This window comes from Hemibagrus wyckioides, linkage group LG18 (genome assembly GCF_019097595.1).
Source record: "Hemibagrus wyckioides isolate EC202008001 linkage group LG18, SWU_Hwy_1.0, whole genome shotgun sequence".
Lineage (NCBI taxonomy): Eukaryota > Metazoa > Chordata > Actinopteri > Siluriformes > Bagridae > Hemibagrus > Hemibagrus wyckioides.
Window position 1 is genome coordinate 6,211,080 of NC_080727.1, and position 22,811 is coordinate 6,233,890.

Sequence of the window (22,811 nt, forward strand, 5' to 3'; positions counted from 1 at the left end):
TTTATTAACAGTGATAACTATTAAATATGGGAAATAAATTAAATGCAAATTGTCACCTCATTTCTTTTAGGTAGATTCTAGGTTGGTTTTTCCAATGCAGATACAGATATGAATATTTGCAGCAGTAAACAAATACAGATAAGTTCCACTGCATAGTGTGTGTGTGTGTGTGAGTGTGTGTGTGAGTGTGTGTGTGGGTGTGTATATCTGTACCCTGACCTGTCTTTGTGTCCTGCAGTGTGTCCTTCTCTTCCATGTCTCTGTGGTTACCTTCATCCTTTCAGCACAGCGAAAGCTCCCCCCCTCCACACACACACACACCTCACTCTCTCTGAAAGCGCAAAAAAAAAAAGAAGGCAGTCATTATGGACAAACCTCCACACTCTTCATGCATCCAAGTCGTTTAATTTAGAACTAACCTTCCAATGAATGCAAAATATACATGGACAGTAATCTGTGGCCTGTGTGGGCAGCTGTGTTTACCCAAAGAGAGATGAAGTGCTTTCTTTATGAAAGAAGCTTAAATCAACATGTCCCTGATCAGTGGCTATTGTTTTATGAATTGAACTCGCTCAAAGCATATGGTCAGGTTTCAGAAGACTAGAATCGAAGCTCGAAACGGCTAAAAACCTACCGCCCATCCATGCTGGAGCAGATGCACTGTCCATTGTATGTCACTAAAGCTTATTATCCCTGTAGAGCATCTGCATGATATATCATTTATTTTCTCATCATCTTGTTTTGTTTTTTTAAATGAAATGGTGAGTCATGTGGTGTGCTGGTGTTGAGTATGAGAATTCAGAAAATATATATATATATATATATATATATATATATATATATATATCTATATGATTATATACACAGATTATATATACATTATACACATATAATGTATATGTATTATATGGGGAGAATTGAGAAGTCCTCTCAGCCAGCACGGCACACACTCAGTCAGCACTTGCTATGCTTTTTGCTTCGTCACGTCTTTTGCACGTGATCTTGATTCTATATACACCTATCTGCAGCGCTTGGTGAGGATGAACATGCCCATTGCTGATGACAGCACAGTCCACTTCACGTCCACGCTGATGGCTCTCATACGCACCGCCCTGGATATCAAACTGGCATCAGGTGCGTGCTCACTTCATGGCCGCTCAGCTCGACTCCGGTGCATCTTTGCTTTTACTCGCCCCTCTGACATTCGACTTCCATGCCCTTCCATGTTTTGCATCTTACTGACAAACCCTGATTTTGAACTGGATTGACAAAGTGTGCAATACTTTACTGTGATGATTTGCCCTTGTCTTCAGGTGTTCTTGCCCAGCGTCTCTGTGATGCTGACCTGAAAAGGGAGATAAATAAAGTGTGGCCCAGTCTGTCATCAAAAACTGTGGACTTGCTGGTGACACCTCATAAACGTAAGCCACGCCCCTTTGCGTTCTGGGAGGTGAACCTGTGTTGATAATATAATATAATACAATACAATACACATATCTGCTCTGTAAAGTTCTGTGTGATTTTCATGATTAAAAAGATATAGTCAGTAGTTTTGTGTTCATTTGCTGCCCTCTAGTGGTAAGTAGTGATAAGTTTTATGATACTTGTTCCTGATTTTTCGTTTCTGATTGCATGAAGCTTCTAGTAATCTTGCTAATTAATCCTTCTTTCATTTAAATATCTGACAAAACATTTTTTATTTGCTTCCATTATTTTAAAAAGTTTGTATTTTAGAGGCGGAGCCAAATCCCAAAACATTCTGAACAAATAATACAAATACAAGGTGCAGATTTTTAAAAAGAATATTATTTAAAAATGAATTTATTTCATTTACAATTAATTAATTGTAATTATTTTATTTTATTTTATTTTATTTTATTTTATTTTATTTTATTTTATTTTATTTTATTTTATTTTTAGAAAGCTTGCATTTCTAATACATGATACACACTGTACCATGTACCATGTTTTTATAACATTTTTAGCACATTACAACAATAATATAATAGCTCGTTTTAGATGTACATCAGGACAGGAAATCCTGTGTGACACACTTCTGTGAGTTTTTTTTTTTGTTGTTTAGATTTATTTATATTTAGGCATGGACCGGCAGTTAAATAAGAAAGTCATGATACAGTGCCATGTGAGGCATTTACAGCATCCTGCTTAGTAACATTGCAAACAGATACAAATAAATGATAATAACCGTATGAGAGGGATGTGCTCTAAAAACACAAAAACATCTGCAATTGAGACCAATTCTGAATTACAAGAGCCAGAATTCACACAGACAGTGAGAAGTATAAGTATAGTTTAATTCTTAAATACAAATACAGATACACATATTCGGAGCACTAGAGAGAAGCAGATACAGATAGCGGCATTGCATCACACCCCTATTGAATTCACATTATCTGACACTTTGTCTTTCTTTGAGCCTTGACTTCTATCGAATGAGGTTAATTAACCAAGCAGAAGCATGCCACGCCTCACATCACAACGTCTCTGTGTATATCAGATAATGAGCTGACGGTTGGGAAAGTGTATGCTGCGCTGATGATCTTCGATTACTACAAGCAGAACCGAGCCAAAAGACTCCAGGAGCAACAGCCCTCTTCCGGAGCACTGGTATTCTCCATCATGATCTATTTATGTGACTTTTTAACAAAACTTTTGTTATTATATACAACTGTGCTTAAGAAATGTGCCATGAAATGAAAAGATTTAATAACATTTAAAGGAGCTGAGGCGTGAGATGTTTAATTTAATGGGATGTTTATTACAGATGATGATGGGTTATTATGATTTCGTTCTTATTGTTTGGAACAGCACTAAAGCAGACAATTACCCTTCCCCTACCTTGCAGGGTAAAATGGGGTCTCTCTTCAAGCCCATGTTGCCCCTCACTCACATACACGATCATGAGCCATCAATCAGAAGTGCCAAACTGCCACCTCCTTCTCAAACTGATTCGTCTCCACATCCAGAGCTCACACCCACGACCCCTCTCTTGACCAATGGGGAGCCAGTGTGAGTATCTCAAGCATCTCAAGCATGCTAGGTTTCATGATTGTTCTTAATTATTCATTTTTAAGATAAGGATGTATTGCTATAACTATACACCGATCAGGCATAACATCATTTAGTGGGTGGGATATATATCATTTAGTGGGTGGGATATAAAGTTGATGTGTTAGAAGCAGGAAAAATGGGCAAGCGTAAGGATTTGAGCGAGTTTGACAAGGGCCAAATTGTGATGGCTAGACGACTGGATCAGAGCATCTCCAAAACTGCAGCTCTTGTGGGGTGTTCCCGGTCTGCAGTGGTCAGTATCTATTAAAAGTGGTCCAAGGAAGGAACAGTGGTGAACCAACAACAGGGTCATGTGGGGAGTGAAGGCTGGGCCGTGTGATCCGATCCAACAGACGAGCTACTGTTTGCTCAAATTGCTGAAGAAGTTAATGCTGGTTCTGATAGAACGGTGTCAGAATACACAGTGATGGGTCAGGGCTGTTTTGGCAGCAAAAGGGGGACCAACACAATATTAGGCAGGTGGTCATAATGTTATGCCTGTTCGGTGTAACTATATTAACAAAACGTGGTATGAATATTGTACTTTCTATGTGTGTATGCTTTGACGTGATGACAGGAAAAGCAACGCCATGAAGAATTCTCATTCAGCAGAGACGCTTCAGAAGGGCAGGAATTCCGTCTATTCAGATGATCTGCCAAAAACTGAATCTCAGGTATTGGAGTGCTCTGAGCTCTAGTTAACCAGTTTCCACCTCCCGTGGCTTACCAGCATTCTGTTAAACAGCCTCCCGTGGCCCTTTCTACCCGATTCTAACCCACAATAACCTATAATATATTTTTATAGCCCTCTATAGTAATACAGTTGTTCACTACAGATCCTTATAGTTCACTGTAAATCCCTTTTAGCCTGAAGTATACTATAATAATAATTGTATAAGTGTCATTATACCCCAATCTAACCTCCTTATAACCTGTAGTGCATTGTAAGCCTAAACATCTATATAACGGAATTCATTGGTTACTCGAGCGAGTATCAAACATCACCCATTTACGTCTTTGTCAAGCCATAGTGATGTGTATATCTCTGTACTGTGTGTGTTGTGATGCATGTGCACTCGTCTATGCATATGTTTGTGTGCGCTGTGTGGATCTTACAGGAATTAGTAGAGATGACGGATATGGAGAATAATTCTGATGTAGTGGGCTTCTCCACACTGGAGGGCCACGGGAGGGCAGCCTCAATGCCCAGACTTAGTGCAGGCTTCCAGGTAAGCCGCTCATTGTTTCATTCTCATTCATTAAGCAATCTGTCAGCGTTATTATATTGAGTTTGAAAAGTGGGCTTTGTAATGGAGAGGTATGCAGATAAAAGAATAAGAGGAAAGGAAGAACATGAGCTGTGAGTATCAGTACTGTTTATCAGTTGGGATGAGGGATGGATGGATGGGTGGATGGATGGATGGACAGATGGATGGATGCATAAATGGGTACATGGCTAAATTAAATACTCCGGTGCCAGCCTCCATGTATGATTGTTAATTTTGATCCCTTGCTATGGCAATTTGAGGAACACCTGCAAACTATGTTTTTTTGCTTATTCAGTTAATGAACCAGTATAAACAAAGTGGGTGGATCTCTTTTGTTGTAAATAAATAGAGGGACAATTATTAAGATCCTAAGCACCTGTTTTCTTACATGTGGAATCTGAAGGTAAAAAAGAGCTGTCTCATCCACTGACATACTCTTTTTGTTTTTTTGTGGAAGATTTCTTAGCCTGCTGTAATGTTCTTGTTAGCAAGGCAGATTTTTTTGGCAAATAGACGTCTACTAGTTGGTATCTGATACTCTTGGTATCAGTTTTGTGTATTTTTCCTTCCAAGATGATACAACGATATATGGTAAGTGATGAAACCTAGCCAATAATTCTATATAATATTATAGTCATTATAATGTTATCTAGACTGTATTTTAAGTATTGTGGAGTAGGAGGACACACTTCCTTTAGCGAGACCGACAAGTACAAAGTACACGTCTTTTTCAGCGGAACTGACAAATAAGTTTCACCTCCTTCATTATGACTGATAATTTTAGGGAAGAGGAGAAGAAATACGACGCATCAAGAAAGATAATGAGAGAGAAATTAGTGGAAAATGTCTAATTAGATTAATTTGCATGGAGGAAGAATGAATATGGACAATATTTTTGGAATAATTGTATAATAAGGCATTAGTCGGAGTGGGTGTGTCATAACCTAATAATAATAGAAAATGTGACATTTTAATGCACACACAGTATTTCAAATGATGTTGTTGTACTGGTAATTAATTCCACAATTTTCCCCTATGTGTAATGCTATACGTTGTTTTCATTATCATCTCCCTTCCGTTTTTGTTTTTTTCTACGTTCACATATTTTTAGTGACTATAGAAGACTGTTTCTGCTGTTTTCTGCCTTTTGTCTCTGTCTTGTCATCTGTCGTTCATATTGTATAATATTGTACTGTGTCTTGTCTGTTCCTGTCCTACTTGTCTGTTCTTGTCTCCCACTTTTCTAACAGTCCACCCACCCTGTCCAGAGCCTTTGTATTCCCTAGACACTTCTGTTCCTCCTCCTCTGTCCTTCTTGCTCCCCATACCTCCTTCCAACTTGATTAATCCCATTGTAATCACTTTGCCAATTCGTCTGTCATGGCGTCGTCCTCTTTTTCTTACTCTCGCCAATAAATTGTCTCCATCTCTCTCTCTTGTTATCTATCTGTCTATTCATATTACCATCTTACCTATCACTGAATCATCACATATTATCATCTCTATGCTTCCTCCACTCCTCTGCTGTCTCATTTCTATGCCCCGCCATCCTTCTGATGCTGAATGAGTCAATGTTGGCTGTGTGTTTTCCCCTGCTCTCCTCACCTGTGTGTCCTCTTCCTGTCCTACAGCGGAGCCAGTTGCGCCACACCACCGGGATGTACCTAGCAGTATGTACCAATGTTCCAAGCCCTTCTCTATCTCAAACTCTATCTTCCCCTTTTACTTCTCTCTATTGCAATCTTCGTGTCCTCTCAGCTTCACTCATATCACTTCTGTGTTGGCCTGTGTGTGCTTTGCCCATTCCAGTCCACGCTTTCTTGGCTTATCCCATACAGTGATTCAGAGATATAAATAGCCTGGTCATGTCAAAACACAAAGCTCCAAAGAAAATTTTATATTTTATAGCTGTAGTATTAACACATAATATACTGTACATAACTACCTATTTATTCTGCATTTGAGGGATGGGATGTTATGAATCATGTATGTGTGTGTATTGTGGGTGTATATGTCTGAGTAATATACCTTTATGGCTTATGATTAGGCAGGAGTGGTGATGCAGTTCTCTCTTCTCACATCCTTAGCTTGCAATGGCTTCATTTATTAACAAATCCTGTTGCAAGTGGTTTTAAGAGTCCCTCATACCAGTAACTTTAAAAAAAATGACTACTGAGGATGATGTGGGCAAAGGAACTGCACAGCTATAGAAGGTTTTGTTCTGCTTTTGAGTGTAGCACTATTGAATATAACACCTTATAGTACAAGGCTAACTGTTTTTGAAAACTCTTCACACACTCTCTGTGGATTAACCTGTAAATTGAACCCCTTGAAATCTAGCTTCAGAGTCTATTAGTCTTTCCAGGGAAGACAGAAATGATCACTCCCCCTCTTTTTTAAAACTACCACCACAGTTTGCCTGTCAAAAAGGTTGAAGAACATTGTTACCCAAAACTGCTGTAACTGCTACAATAATATAACTCGAAACATGGGCCAAAGATTTGTTCTAATGAAAGGATGACATGTCCACATGAAGTGTCTCAGAGTGCTTCTTCCAATCCAATTTAAGTCCAAAAGATGTTTGCAGTATCTACACCCAAAAGTCCCTTCTCCTCTTGAACTACTATTTTCTGCAGCCCATTTGGCTCTCCCGTACCTCTCTGTTGTATCAGGAAAGTTCTCCATGAGCATTATTCTCAAGGACTCCTTCTTCAACTTGACCCTTACCATTGGTGCCCAATACTGGTTTACTGCAACTACTTGCACAAACAGCCCTCTGGCCACATCATCTTGCAGCTGCCCCTGCCTATTCAGACTCCCTGACATCACTTGGTATAAGGGAGAAATCCTTTACAAGTTGGAGTTAAATTTGTCTCACAATGAATCTTCTGTAAAGCAATCTGGAAGGCCTTCCTGGGTTTACCAGGTAGATCTGGCAAGGACCTTGTGCAACAATCCCAACTCACCACCAAGTGGCAATCAGCTGACAGTCCTGCGTCCCTCTTTAGTCAAGTGTCCAAAACATATGGCTTCAATTTTGATGATACAATCACAACTTGATCATTAACCTTTGCCCGAAGGTGCTCTGGAACCAATTACATTTATGAGCAATCTTATGTCTGAACTAAGCTCTTGCTCTTGACAGTCTGTGGCTTGCACAATCTAACAGACCACTGCTAAGGTTTATATCAGGGATATATATTACCTTCAGTGATACTTCTCAATGTATCTCTATCATTCCATTCAGTATCCCTCAAAGTTTTCCTTTACAAGACAACTTATAAAGACAACCCTCTAGACCACTTGACTGGCAAGTATTCCCACACCTGCCTGAGGACAATCTTCTATGGGAACTCTGGAGTAGAAGAGTGACCACATTTCTAATGAAGACCTTTGATACTGAGCCTGTACAGTATATGAGGATGATTATATCTAGTCAATAGATATCTGTCTCAGACTTCTCAGACTTTCATCTCTAGCAAAATTGCAATCCATGTTCCCAAAACCAGTTCCCATTGCAAAAGTCTCACCTGAGGCCTGTTTGGTGTTTCACTGACCCCTACTATTCACCTTGCAGTTGTTGCATAAAAAAGATGCAAAGATGCAAAAGAAGGACACCATTCTCAGACCTGGTTGCAAGAGAGGATCTTTCCTACAGTTTCTGGGATTTCTAGGATTATTCTTTAGTAGACCTCCTCGCATATATCCATTCCCCAAGGTTGAGTCTCTTGGGAACACAGCCATGAGGTTCACTAAAGACACTTCACCATGACATGGCTTGTGAGCCACAAATCATCCTTTTTCACAAAAATAGAGAAGTACTGAAATTCTTGAAATTTTCAACGTGTCTGCAGTGGTGAATTTAGGACATTGGCCAAGCTTGTTCAGAGAGAGATGTGTGAAGAGTTTTCGTAAAAATAAAACAATTGGTTTAAAAAAAATCTATCTGATAAAAAAATCAAGCAGTGGACAACACTAATAAGAATAAATCAGCAAACACCGGTCTTCAGTTGTGCTTGCAAGGTGCTATGTCTTGACAGATGATTGACCGAATAAAGCTTACGGACCTGTTCTTCAGTTCAGTAAATACACACACTTTAAACACACTCTTTTAGCACATTTGTCAGGAATTCTGTTGTCACTGCTTGGCTTTGGATACCTTCTTATAGCAAGTGTGAAGGTTAAGAAGCATCTCGATGACAGCATTCAAACAACTGAGTGTTTGCATCAAACAATGATGGTGTTCTTCTCCTATTCTACAAGATGTATTTCTGTGTGTTTTGTGTATGTGTGTGTGCAAACCACTGAGCTGGTTTGTAACATTATGATAATATCTTACTCTGCTGACTGTTCTGAAGTGTCATTTCACCTCTCATTCTGTATTTCCTCTTTTTCTTTTCTCCATCTTTAAGCCCATCACGGATGGCAGTCCCATGCGGCGTTCAGCCTCCTCTTTGGCTTCTCAGAGAGGAGGAACAGAGTTGAATCTGAGGGACTATACACTGGAACGACTCCCAGCAGCACAGCCTCAGGAGAAAGAGAGAGACAGAGTGCACCAACATCATCATCATCACCATCATCGATGTCACCGCCGCAGAGACAAGAAGCATAAATCCCTGGACCGAGCTATCAGTGAAGAACAGCCTGCCTCTCTGGGTAAGAAAATACATGCATATTTCTAAAAGGCACATATTTCTTTAATTGAGTCACACACTATTACGAAAAGCAGAGAGAAGATGAAAGGTATCCTGTTTTATGGGTATGTCATGGTTCTGTAAATTGAGATGGGTCATGAGTGGGATACAAACCCAACCTTAACATTTCTGCCCACAGCGATATGTACATCTATAGTTTAGTGATCTAGAGATGAGTTATGGTTCTCAGCTGTATCTTGTTGGAACATGATGGGAATGTTGAGCTGAAGTTGTACCGCAGGAAAGGAAATATCTTTTGCAGTATATAACCTAGGAACCAGATTTCACTGGAAAAAACCCAGAGGTAGGAATGCTGGCACTTTCAGGCTGGTCTGTGAAATTTGCTTTTTAAAGTCTAAGCTACTTCATTCGAATTGTATGTAATTGGAAGTTTAGATGATACTATTTTGTTCATCCTGTTCTCTCGGTTTTTATGTATGTTCGTAAAAACACAGGAGATCCTGCGAAGGAGATACTGTGAAGTTGTCTGTTGAATTGTCTTACAAAATGATAATAATGACTTCTTCTATGCAAAAGTTGGTCAGCTTTGGTTTTTTGTTCAGTTTAAAATGCTAAAATGTTCAAATATTAACTCATACATGCGCAAATAAACAGTTTTCTGTTTTCGTTTCTCTCAAATGAAATGGTCTGGTGCACAGTGGATAGAAACAACTCCTAAACTAGTGCAGTTATTTCTCTAGACAGACAGCAAGAGAAAACAGCATGACTATTTCAGACAGCGACAGGATACTTTCATTCATTGCTCTACTCTTGCTATTCATTTTCTGGATAGAAAGCAGCTGTGTTTGTACCTCATCAAATAATGGAGCTGTCTGTGCGTGTCTAAATAATTGGACCTTTTTTTAAGATCTAGCGTCGGATTTAATCGATGATCCGCGGGATCGAGCTCGTGAATGGGACAGAGACCGAGGTCGCTCTCATGAGAGGAAACACCAATCGGCTTCTGCCCCTGAGAGAAAGCAGCGTTACTATTCCTGTGATCGCTATGGAAACAGAGAGCACTGTCACAGTCGATCACCTGGGCCAAGCAGATCTACCTCACCAGGAGATCCACAAGAACCCAACAGATTCAAAACGGTACTTATCAAACAACTACCTGAAGTGTTAAGACGGCATTCAGTTTAGAAATCTACTGACGTTCTTTGGTCTGACATGTCTGTATGTACGTCTGTTTGTTTGTAAGTTTATATATTTATCTATTTTAGTATTTATTCTGAGCTGCATTATACGTTATTCTGCAGGGTGTTAACTCGGCTAAGGGCAGCCCAGTGGTCTTCACCTCAGGCACCAGTACACCATGCCGTGGACGAAGACAGCTCCCTCAGACACCGCTCACACCAAGGCCTGCAGTGGCCTTTAAGTCTACCAGCTCCTCCACATCGCAGATGGCTCCCACCCGCTCATCCGGGCCGGCCCACACCTACCTAAGCCGAGGGCAGTCGGAACACGACGCCTTGCTCGGCATCACTCACCAACCATCTCCCGTGCCTGTCACTCGGATCGGATCTGACCCCAACCTCGGCCCCTTGCAGCGTGACCCCCACCTGTCAGAGGCCGAAGATTTCCACGATGCTTTGAGCACCTACAGCTCAAGACGTTTTCCAAGGACAGTCTCTGCCACCCATTCATCCACAGGGGCGATGCCATCCATGCTTCAGCATAGCCAGAGTGGAGTACCTAACGGGTACCACTTCACCCTAGGAGTTAGTACATCTCTGGGCTCCAGTACCAGGATTTCTCCAAGCTATCATGATATAGAGAAAGATGACTGGTGCTGACAAAATGGTCACCAATATATGTCTTAAATGTGTCTTTAAAAAGTGCAGGATGAGTTTTATCATCTTTGCCTCAAGATAGTCCTACATTTGAGTCATGGCTTTGTGAAGACAGTGGAAGCCTGAGGAGCTCTAGAAGACGGGTTGAGTTATTAATTCTTCATGAATGTGGCATGACGATATTCCCTCTTGTCAATACAGTTTTTTCAACACAGTTTGTGAAATTATGAGTGCCATGATGAATTCCCAAGGTGAGTTCTGTGCTGCCACTGAAGAGGGGAAATAGTTCTGGCCTCAGTTGCTAGCAAACACTGCCCTCTGCTCTCTGGAATCATAATAATAGGGCTAAACTTGGCAGAAGGGCAGAGAGTAGAGCGATACAGCCATGTTTGATTCGAAAGCACAATCTATAATGAAAGTGCAGGACTTCTGCTCATCTAGATGGTATTGTTAAGAACCTGGACCTCTCTTTATTTCTTAAAAAAAAAAAAAAAAAATGATACATTCTTGGTTTTGTCCAGACTTCTTTGTCTTAACGTTTCTTTCCCTGCTGCTGCTTTATGCTGTTTCTTCCTCTTGCAAGTGGCACAGATAAAAATGCTCCCAGTAGCTAAGAGAAAAAATAACGCCAAATTGTAATTAGTTTTCTAAGAGATTGCAGTAGATCGAGCATCTTTTAACAGTGTTCCTTTTTTTTGTACCTTGTACATGAAGTGTGTAGCTGGGTGTCCTGTAAGGTCTACTCTTTTTTTTTTTTCTTTTTTTTTTAAATAATATATTACCCTCAAGTGGTAAACTACCAAGTGCCTAACCTTTGAGGTTAACTACTGTATGAGTATGATGTGTCGTGAGGCATTATTAACCTGAGAAAGGCAAATACTGGATACTATACACTGTAGGTAAAATGTCACAGATATTTGTTCTTTATAAGTATCATAGCATGTTATGAAGACAGAGATTATGGCGTTGCACAAAAGACAGAATATAAGTGAGATTTTCATTGATGTGTGTGTGTGTGTGTGAGAAAGTGAAAGTATGGCACGTGAGTAAAAAAAAAAAATCTGTAAACTGCAGGGACGATAGCATCAACAACGTAGCTTCGAGAAGGTACTGTAACCATGAACTCTAGAGAATTACATGACACCGAAATCGTTTTCACTCCGTCTGAATCGAATGCATGTTAGGAGTTTCTACACTTGGTGTTGGTGTTGTTGTAAACTGCATTGTGTGATGTACAATTTTATTTTGCCAAAGAGTACATGGTGAGCTCTTGCCTTTCTAGTATTAGACTGATTTAATTACATGGAGTCAAGAGAGACATGATACATTTTGGTAGGAATATGAAATTACATTCCTAAAAAAAAAAATATATATATATATATCTATATATATTTCATTAAAATCATGTACATTTTGATCGTATTATTATTATTATTATTATTATTAAATTTAACATATTGCTGAACCCTTTCTTAGTAAACAAGGAAGATGTGGTTCTTTAGTAACATTGGATGATTTTTACTGATAGCTTCCAAACACTTTATCGTCATAAGACAAAATGATTTTTATTTGTAACACATGGTCACTAGCCACTCTATTAGGAAGAAATGTACAACTGAACATTCATGCAGTTTTCCATTCAGTCAGTCACGTGACAGATCAAGAGCTACAGTCAAAATAGGGTAAAATCAGTGATCTCTGAGTGACTTGGACCGTGGCTTGGTTGTTTGTGCTGGATATGTTTCAGAAACTAATGATTCTGTTGTATTTTTGTGCATAAACCTCTCTAGAATTTGCACAGAAATATTTCAAATATACTCAGTAGCAGTTCTGTAGTCTCGCTGATGAGAGAGGTCAGAAGAAAAAGTTAAATAAACACTCTTTACAATCATGGAGACCTGAAAAAAGCATCTTGCACCATGAGGCATAGTGATGGGAAGTTCGGATCATTTTACTGACTCCGGATCTTCGAATCTCGTTCAGCACGATGAGCGAATCTTTTTCCGAGTCATTTTGTTCGTTTCAGCAGTATATAATTACAATGTTACGTGTTAATAGCCAGTCTCACCTCCTGTCGGAGTCTTTCGTTCTTTTGTCACGTCACATTGTCATGCAGTTTGTACCAGAAAAAGAGATAAGTTCATCTCCCAAGTCTTTGGGTTCGAGTCATTCGTTGATCACGTGACAGCCCCTAAACCTTAAGCTGTGCAGTCTGTGTCGGAAACTACTCATGCCCCAAGACTCGATTCTGTTTTTCCACCACAGACTGCATAGCCGAAGCCTATGAGGCTGTCACGAGATGGACTAATCATGTTTCCCGTACAGAACCTACAGGATGTTGTGCATGCATGGTCAATACAAAATGAATGAATTGCTCTCTGAGATGACTCGTTGTTCCTTAAGGATTTGTTCGAAATGAACGAATCGGTCATGAACGACACATCACTAATGAGGCAGCGACAATTCTGTAAACAGGAATCTAAGACTAAAGTGGATATATAATGAAACATGACAGCTGAGGCTTTTACCAATATTCAGCTGTCCAATTTTGGTGATGCTTTAACCTCAGGTTTTTGTTCTTTTGGCTAATGGGAGTGGAACCTGATGTGGGCTTCTGCCATTGTAATACATCAACCTGAAGATTTTGCATTCTGGGATATTTTTCAACACGGTTGTAATTATTAGAAAGGAAGATCTCATCAAAAAAAAAGCATTTCCACCAATAGAACTGTCCCTCAGTACATCTCTGTATGAATTCTAGAAGCAGTAGCAGTTATACTTAAACTATCCCACTACTCTTACAACAATGCCACAAAGTCACTGAGCTCAGATTTCTCTCTAGTTCAGATTTCGTCCTAGTAAAACTCTGCACTGAACTGCTGCCACGTGACTGGTTGGGTAACGGCATGAATGTATGGACTGCGTGAATGAAAGAAATGAATTTCCTAATATAGTGATTGGTGTGTCTAGAAGGTATTTCTCGGACAAGCTTCCTGTGTCCTGTAAGTGCAGGGATGAGACGACTGTTGAGAGACAGTACAGCAGGGCTATGCAACATGGCGACACTTTATAATCGCTCCTCATCTTCTGTAGCTTTATCTCCTAGACTGGACAGTTCTGGGAGCAAGACGATTTTGTTCAGTTTTCTACCTTAAAAGTGATGAATGCTGTAGGTGACATAGAGTTTATTGGAAGGCCAATTAGTGTACAAAGCAGGACAAATGCATGCCATTGTCCTGTCCTCAAAAGTGAATTTGAATTTGTGTTGTTCGCCTCAAGTACCGTCCATAAAGTGTTTCTGTTCTAAGTAATAATTGGTGAACGATTAGGATTTTTTTTGTTCTTTTCTAAACTCAGACACTTCAACCTCACATCGATTCCATCTTCTGACCAGGTTTTACCTTCTATTCTCTCTTTCTGACAGGGAGATGTGATTTGTGCGCCTAGTAGTACATCTGTAACTATTCTAAAGCCATTCCTATGACAAATCTACGAATAATTGTTATACAGAAAACTTTCTGCCAGGTGCCAAGTTGAACACAGCACCGTTTTTCTCACCCTCATGCCGTACCTCGTTCAGTTGACCTGTGGACATTGTGTTTATGTTTGCATGTTACGATGACATGTGCATGTACAAATATATGTTCGACATACTTTATGTTTGATTCCTATGAGGGGTTCACTGCCTTTTTTTTATACAATCGTCAATTTAAAACAAAAAAAGAAGAAGAAAAAAGACATGTTTGTGGGGGTAAATTAGAGAAATTCATTTTAGAAGTTTTGTGTAAAAGAGGTGTTGAACAAAAGAGAAAAATCACATTCGGGCTATGAAAGCATGGGACTAACGTTTTGAAGCAGATCAGACACCACCACTGTTCATCGGCTATCTGCTTATTTACCATTCATTACCATTTTGTACCACTGAACTGAAAAGAGAATCTAAATAAATTAATAAAGGTTTTATGAAACGATTTATTTGTTGGTTTAGTGTTTTTGTTGTTGTTGTTGCTGTTGTTGATCTGCTCTCATGACATTTTAAATGTTCATCATCTCTATCCCTAATTCGAAGGATTATTAAAATCTTCCAGGGATGTTGATTATTTTTAGATTTTCCACAAATCTTTATAAGCGTGCATAGTATTTTGTTGATTGAACAAAAAAAAAAAAAGGAGTGAGTCCACTTTATTAGGAACACCTGTAGATCTGCATGTTCATGAAGCCAAACACAATGAAAAAAGAAAAGAAAAGAAAAACACCAACATAAAAGAGATCGCTATGTTTTTAAAATTCCAGGAGACCAGCAGTTTCCCAAATATTCGACCTAGCCCTTCTGGTACCAACAGCCATCCCAGCGTCTATGTCACAGATATCACACTTTTCCCCAATTTTAGTGTTTGTAATAAACATTATCTGTAGCTAATGCTGGTCCTGTATCTGCCTGATTTTTATGTATTGCACTGCTGCCACTTGATTGGCAAAATGCATAACTGCATGAATGTGCACGTGAACAGATGTTCTTAATAAAGTGGCCGGTAGTGTTGATTTATTTATTTTTTCTTAATAATTGTAAGAATATAAGCAATCACCTGACAAAGAATTATTGGGATGTGAATTGTTTTTAAAAAATGTCGCACATAGTGTTTGCTTTCTAGTTTGTTTGTTTGTTTTGTTTGTTTGTTCTTTTGCGCATCCTTTTCACGGATAATCTTGGTGGGCGGGGAGATCTAACGGACACGCTTCTCATTGGTCGGAGGTAGCGTGGTGGGCAGATCCGCTCACGGGCTGAAGAAGGCTCCCGAATAGGCGCGCGCTGCGCGAGTGCTGGTCGCGCGCCTGAGCAACCGCCGGCTTGGTGAGGGAGCAAACGACTTAAAAGTTTAATAACGTAGCTTAATAACCGTATAATTTTGGTAGTAAGGGATGTTTGAAAATACATTATTACGGCTACTTTAAACAGAACAGTTTTAAAAATCATTTAAAATAAGTTTTTTTTTATCAAGATAGCTAACGTTGCTAATCTTTTTTTTTATCCTTAACGTGTGTTATGGCGCTGAAAACCACACTGTGGGTTATTTTTGTTTTTTCTTTGACTAAATGCGTCAGTTCGAGTCCAGCTGTTTATTTGCCAACTGAGTGGCCAGAAGTGGAGCTGGGCTCCGGGATGCTGCAGACAGGTAAGACCTCATTCTCTAAATATTAATAATTTCACCGCTAGCTAATGTCTCAAAGTGGCCGGGTGACGTCATGGATTTAATTTGCATATTCATGAGGCATTTGCATAAGTCACGTGAAGGAGAATTTCTATGTAAAGGAATACATTTCATAAAGGAAAACAAAAATGTCATTGGTCATAACATCACAAACTAATTTATAAAAATATTATGATTTATATCAAGAAAAACAAGTAAAGAATATCTTTATGTATCTGCATGTATATAAATAAAACATGCATATTTAAAAGAAATTAATTTTTATGTATCTAAGCGCAGACATGAATAAAATGAAGCAAAATGAAGCCCTGGTAATAAGGAGTGGGAACGGAAAAAGTTGCTAATATAAGGATATAAATACACTGTACTGAGGTTTATTCCCCAAGCATAAGAATAATAAGATTGCCCTGATTCATATGAACGCTTATTCTGTGGGTGACGTCGTTGGTCATGTGACCAGAGTGAGTTTGCTATTGGTTTAGAACGCACCTGAGAAATTTGATGCCATATAAGGAAGTGAATATAAAACATTGCAGTAATGTAAATCCTGGAATATGATATATTATAAGACTGTAGATCTTTTCTTAATGGAGTCATTAACATGAATGGTCAGAGTTGCTGGATAACACAGTTGCTCAAAAATAGGTGTAACAGTAAATGAGAGGGTTTTTTTTTTAAGTTGGAAATACACTATATTGCCAAAAGTTTTGGGACACCCATCCAAATCATTGAAATCAGGTGTTGTTTTTCAGGGGTTGGGCTTGGCCAGTGAAAGGAACTCTTAATGTTTCAGCATACCAAGACATGACTGCGTGCCAGTGCACAAAACAAGGTCTATAAAGACATGGATGAGTGAGTTTGGTGTGGAGGAACTTGACTGGCCTGCACAGATTCCTGACCACAACCTGATAACAACATTTGGGATGAATTAGAGCGGAGCCTGCAAGCCAGACCTTCCCGTCCAGCATCAGTGCCTGACCTCACAAATGCCCTTCAAGAGGGATGGTCAAAAATTCCCATAAACACACTCCTAAACCTTGTGGAAAGCCTTCCCAGAAGAGTTGAAGCTGTTATAGCTGCTAGGGCGGGCCAACTCCATACTGTGTTCATGTGCATGTAAAGGCAGACATCTTAGTTTTGGCCTGGCTCGCGGTCTCCGCTCTAATTCATCCCAAAGATGTTCTATCAGGTTGAGGTCAGGACTCTGTGCAGGCCAGTCAAGTTCCTCCACACCAAACTCACTCATCCATGTCTCAAACTGTTACCACAAAGTTTGGAGCATGAAATTGTCCAAAATGTCTTGGTATGCTGAAGCATATGCTGAAGTATGCTGACAACTTTTTCTTTTCCTTCAATTAACAAATGGACACTAATTATTGCACATTGTCTGATCATAATTTAAGCTGAACCACCAAGAAAGAACCACTCGGTCATAACCCAGTCAGGCACATCATCCCCAATACCACAAAAGTACCTTTCATGTACTGTAACGTACGGTGAACAGATCTGACACAGATGCTGAGAAAATTTGCTTCAACACAGTACATCAGGAAACAATGAGTGTTTAATCACAGAATTTAATTTATGGTTCAGTAGAGAGAAAAATCTTGATGGATTAGTCCAGACACTCTGAATGACTTCATCCCAACAGTTTATATTGAACTGCATGAAAATCCTCTTAAAACACAGCATGTCCTTAACCAGGAGACATATAATAGTCCCTGAGGAGTTACGCCTGATTTATGTGAACTGGCCATCATTTTGATCCTTATTTTTATTTTTTTTTAATGTTTTTAGCATTACTGTAAAACCGGTCATGTCTGTGTATGTAATAATTCTGAAAGCTGATGTAATGTAAATTCAGCTCTTATCTAAGTGGGTTCTTTTCTTAGAATTTGACTCATGATATATTACTGACACTGCATGAGTTTTGCTTTAAAGTATTCAATATCATACCATGAGTTATCAGTTATCAGGTACAGTATATTGCACTGTACATAGGGTACATGTATGCCTTTGGATTTCAATTATTATATGTGTGTAATATAAATTAGCATCAAATGTAATATTTAGGTTAAGATATTTTACTGATGTTTCAGTCTTGACATACAGAAAGATGCTTTAGCTTTCTGACAGGCTATATAAAATACACCACTTGTATTAAAAAAATATTTATACTAGCATTATGTCAGTTTGCCTCACTAAAACATAAAAGATTTGATCTAGTGATACATTTGAGGATTTCAGCCAGAGAACAGTGTTGTCACATCTCAGGAGCTCAGAAGAATAAATCAAAACCACCAGATCCTTTCCACATGTTTGCAGCACATGTTGTGCTTTGTTCATAAATGACTGCATATTAAAGAACAAAAGAAGCTAGAAATGTTTTTTTCCCCCTGTTTTATTCATAAATGCTGATCCTTTTCAGTTGTCAAAAGTGAAACCAAAATGCCTCTGAGTCCCTCTAGAGGCTGGCTGCTGTACAGAGTTTATCCCCAACCTGTCCTATTACAGTCGCATTCCCAATTCTGTTCTATTTGGTCTTGTTTGATTCAAATCTCAAACTTTTGTTTCATTGAGCACATATACACAACATTATGTTTGCAAAAATCAAACCATTGCACAACAACACAGAAAACATGTACCAACTTCAAAGCATGGTACAGGGAGGTCTAATGATAGCTGCTTAACCACCTCAGGGTCCGGACAGCTTGCAATCATTGAGGAAGCAGCGATTATCAAGCGGTTTCAGGTAATTACACAGCACAATGTCGTCATGTATCCGATCTAAAACTATCTGACGATGGCTTCATGCAGCATGACAGTGATCCAAACATAGGAGTAAGCAGAGTGACTTGAGCAGAGTCCTGACCTCAGCCTTGTGATGTGAAGCAGGCCATTCAAGCAAGACGTTCCAAATTTCTGCATGAGCTGTAAGATCAGAAGTCACACAAAAGCATTTGATGGAGTTTATTGCCATAAAAGGAGACTTTCACATTCACTAAATATGTTTCCAAATGTTACAATAAGTGTTTTCTTATTGAGAGAGTCTTTGAGAGAGTACTGGGATTTCATAGAAGTTTATTTAAAGGTTCATTCAAGCTTCTTTTTTTTTTATCTTTGAAACTCTTTCTTGCTCTGTTAGTAGTAGTAGTAGTAATAGTAATAGTAATAGTAGTAGTTTTAAGTGCTTTTAAAAGTGTTTGCAATCAAATACTTCATCTAATATATTCCCTTTGTTTGCTAAATTATTATTAGTATATGTTTCATATTGTACTTTGAGAAGTTGAGTTGTAAAAAATAATCCAGAATATTTTACTGTAATTATTATTAAAATATTACACATTGTCAATAGAGTAGGTTTCCTGTTTAACAGAAAAACAGGATAGCTAATGACAGATAATTTTAAATTAACGTTACTATTCTTACATGCAAAATATATATTCAAAATTAGATGTTCACTTCCGTCTTTATTTTATTATTATTATTATTATTATTATTATTATTATTATTATTATTATTATTATTATTAATCTCAGAGTTAAGGAATCCATACACAAAACCTACAAATACTGTAACCATAAGTAAATGTTCTGTGTAAATCCCTGTAACATAAAGAATTTATTTTCCTTAAAAATAATGAAACAAGAACAATATTGTACAGAATATTAACTTAAGTGCTGGGACCTTACAGTACTGCTGTAACTCAAACAGCCACTCACAGAATGGGCCCTGACGTGTCCAGCTCTCGGCTATGAAAATTGTTTATGGCGCCGCTTAGCGGTTTGCAGTACCCAATGAAAAATCACGCCAGCAACCATGGCAGCAGCAAGGCCATTCTGAATACTTGAACTACTGTATATAGTTCAAGTACAAATTTGATATTAGACAGACACATTTTTTTGGCTTGGATCTTGTAATTGTGTAAATGCTGGCCTTGAGCAATCAGTTTCTCTGAGTCGAAACTGACCCTGAGTGTTGACATATGATGAGCTCAGCTTAAACAAAGCATAGTCTGAACTGTCAGGTGGCATGTGGCCAAATTGGCTTCGGATATAAAAGAGAATATTTCCTATTTGGAACCCTTATATACTTGTTGTAGCATGCAGATCTTGTAAATGCTGTACAGATGGCTGTAATAACATGTTGGGGTCCATTTTGTTCCTATTAGTCCAAACAGTATTGCAGCAACCATAGTAACATCCTGAAAACACCTGTAGTTATTTCTGCGTCTTATGGTTTGGTGTTGGTGTTGCAGGTTTCAAACTCCATCTCCGTTATGCCTTTTTCTGTTTGTTTCCCTCTGTTTCTTTCACTCTTAGTTACTTAAAGAAAGTAAAACAAGTGTACGAAAACATTTAAAGGGTAATCCCCTTTAAATGTTTTCGTACACTTGTTTTACTTTCTTTAAGTAACTAAGAGTGACCTGGAGAAGTGCCTGACTGCTGGCACTCAGACAAGGTCAGACCTGTTGTAGAATTTATATAAATAGCACTCTCTGTCTATTTGGCACCAATCATCCCACTGGGAAACCGTAAAGCTATAATAATATTGTAATTCTTATTGAAAAAATGAAAAGAGGCAGCTGTGACTGGTTTAATGACCCCACCACTCCTGCATGTATTCCATGCCAGATGACATCATGTTTTTGCGAGGTTGTTAAACACACTTGGACTGTTCACAAGGCACAATGAACCTGTTTCTTGTGGCGCACACTTGGGAATGTTGACCTGTGCACACCTCTTCTGCTCTAGCGGTAGCCTGGTGTTGACATCATGAACAAGAATAAATGGAAGTGGTCAAACAGGCCATTCATATTTATTTTCAATGGATTCATGTGATTACTCACAATATGTTGATTCACATAGTAGTAGGAGAACACTTAACTGTATATTGAAGACAAAGTAGCTAAGCATTTGTCTAAAGTGGTACATTAAATTCAGCATGGATATCAGCCACACTAGACAATGTTTTTGCATGTATCTCAACCACAAATAACTTTCTAGTATTTGAAATTTGCAGACATTTAGAAAGCCTGAATGCAAAGTGGATTGAGTAGACATGCTTCCATTTCAGTATGGCATGTAGCAAAACAATGATTATATTTAAGCGTGACATTTATTACATGAAGAAATCATGCAAGGTTTTTGACATTTTTGGGCTGACAGACTGTTTTTATCCCTGCAGTAATACTGGCACCTTGATCTTGCAAGAAGAAGATTTAGTCTTTTTAGTTAAATATATCTATTGTTACATTAATGGAATGTTATATAAAATCATTACCTGTATCAAATCACAAGAAAATGAAATTTTTGCTTGACTCCTAGAATTCTGCTATGTTTACAGCCACTAAATGTAAGTTCTGTTCTTACAACTTCAGGATCTATTTTGTTCATAGTTTATAGAAAACTGCAGAGCAAACTATTTGTTTTTTTTTTGTTTTTTTTTGGTCTTTGCTTTTCGTTTCTCACATTGTGCTTGTGAGCCATGTGCTAAGTTTGAAATTCCTCAGAACATTTTGTTGTTACCCATCTTAAGCTGTTATTTAGTTTACTTACTCGTTATTTGCCTTTAAGACCCTTCTCCAATGCATCCATCATGTTCACATCCTTAAGATCAGCTGCTTAAGAGGACAGTTGTTAATCGTGCTTGACGTCTAGTTGTTAAGCCATCCTTCCACTCTTCCGTTCAGCCACACAATTACTGTTAGACCCAATATAGTCCCTGCTGTGGAAAGCATTTTGTGCCATATTGATGGATTGTTGCCACATTTGAAACAAAGCCTTTACTGTCATATTGAAAGGTAAACGTGGGCTGGCCGAGAGTGAACGAAACTATCTTATCTATAGACAGCGCTGTTCTGCAGTGCCTTGCAAGTATTCACACCCATGAAACGTTTCTATTTTGTGTAGTGTTACAAACTCGAATTGAAATGCACATTATCAGGATTACATCATGTCTCTACACATACATTCAGTCGCTTTGCCTTTTGGTTGCTCCCCTGACTAATACCCTCCTAATGGCCACCTCTAGGCAGATTCATGGTTGGGCCATATTCTTTCCATTGTTTAATAATGGCTTTATTGGTGCTCTGTGGGAAATTTTCCAGAACTTTGTCACACACTTGATTTGTTCTTTTACAAACTCCAGAGAACCAACTTCCAGGAACAGGTGCATTTAAATTGAGGGCACAGGGCACTATAATTGCAAACAGCTTGGTTCCATTCGACTATTTATGTGACTTCTGATGGCAATGCAGTTGGCAATTGGGAACACTTATGCAATCTTATTTGTAAATATAAGATTGCATAAGCAACTCAGAACATTGCACACTTACATTTTATGGCCTATTTTGTATAGATTAATGCCATATTAACAATGAAATCAATTTCCAGTTTGATTAATTCTTTTTCATTTTCCAAACCCTTTTCTTGTCTCAATTTTCTTGTTTGTTGTTGAAGCAATTTAATCTATTTAGATAAGTAGTCATGGCCATAGCCTGTTATTAAGCTGTGTAGAGAGAGATGATTTAATCTGGATTCATGCACGCACACACACACACACACACACACACACACACACCACACAATCATCCTACCACCAGACCAAAATTACTCTCATGCTAGGTGAGATTGTGTCATTTATAAGTCAATAGTGTAGCATCTGCTGCATGTTCCTTCAAAATGCCATGTGCTTAAGTAAACATCGCTGCCGGCTTTTGTTCAAATCCGCTGACTTAGTCACCATCCTGCAGATTTATTTGCACTAGTC

At 38.6% G+C, this 22,811-nt stretch overlaps 2 protein-coding genes across 6 annotated transcripts in view; both read left to right on the forward strand.

The window, feature by feature from the left end:
• cacna1bb (calcium channel, voltage-dependent, N type, alpha 1B subunit, b) overlaps positions 1 to 14,795 on the forward strand; it is a 124,531-nt gene extending 109,736 nt beyond the window's left edge. For 4 of the 5 annotated variants that reach the window (XM_058415943.1, XM_058415945.1, XM_058415947.1 and 1 more), the window contains 10 exons: positions 1,029 to 1,134; positions 1,314 to 1,421; positions 2,519 to 2,628; positions 2,867 to 3,030; positions 3,650 to 3,746; positions 4,191 to 4,301; positions 5,972 to 6,010; positions 8,753 to 8,996; positions 9,903 to 10,132; positions 10,297 to 14,795. In XM_058415943.1, coding sequence (XP_058271926.1) covers positions 1,029 to 1,134; positions 1,314 to 1,421; positions 2,519 to 2,628; positions 2,867 to 3,030; positions 3,650 to 3,746; positions 4,191 to 4,301; positions 5,972 to 6,010; positions 8,753 to 8,996; positions 9,903 to 10,132; positions 10,297 to 10,833 — 1,746 coding nt within the window. In that variant the 3' untranslated portion in view covers positions 10,834 to 14,795. The remainder of the gene's footprint in view (positions 1 to 1,028; positions 1,135 to 1,313; positions 1,422 to 2,518; positions 2,629 to 2,866; positions 3,031 to 3,649; positions 3,747 to 4,190; positions 4,302 to 5,971; positions 6,011 to 8,752; positions 8,997 to 9,902; positions 10,133 to 10,296) is intronic. The other variant, XM_058415946.1, reaches the window with a different exon arrangement.
• Positions 14,796 to 15,659: 864 nt separating this feature from the next.
• The window catches only part of si:ch211-196i2.1 (collagen alpha-1(I) chain), a 66,240-nt gene continuing 59,088 nt past the window's right edge, over positions 15,660 to 22,811 (forward strand). Inside the window, exon 1 of the mRNA XM_058415485.1 lies at positions 15,660 to 16,004. Within this exon, the coding sequence (XP_058271468.1) occupies positions 15,875 to 16,004 (130 nt within the window). The 5' untranslated portion in view covers positions 15,660 to 15,874. The remainder of the gene's footprint in view (positions 16,005 to 22,811) is intronic.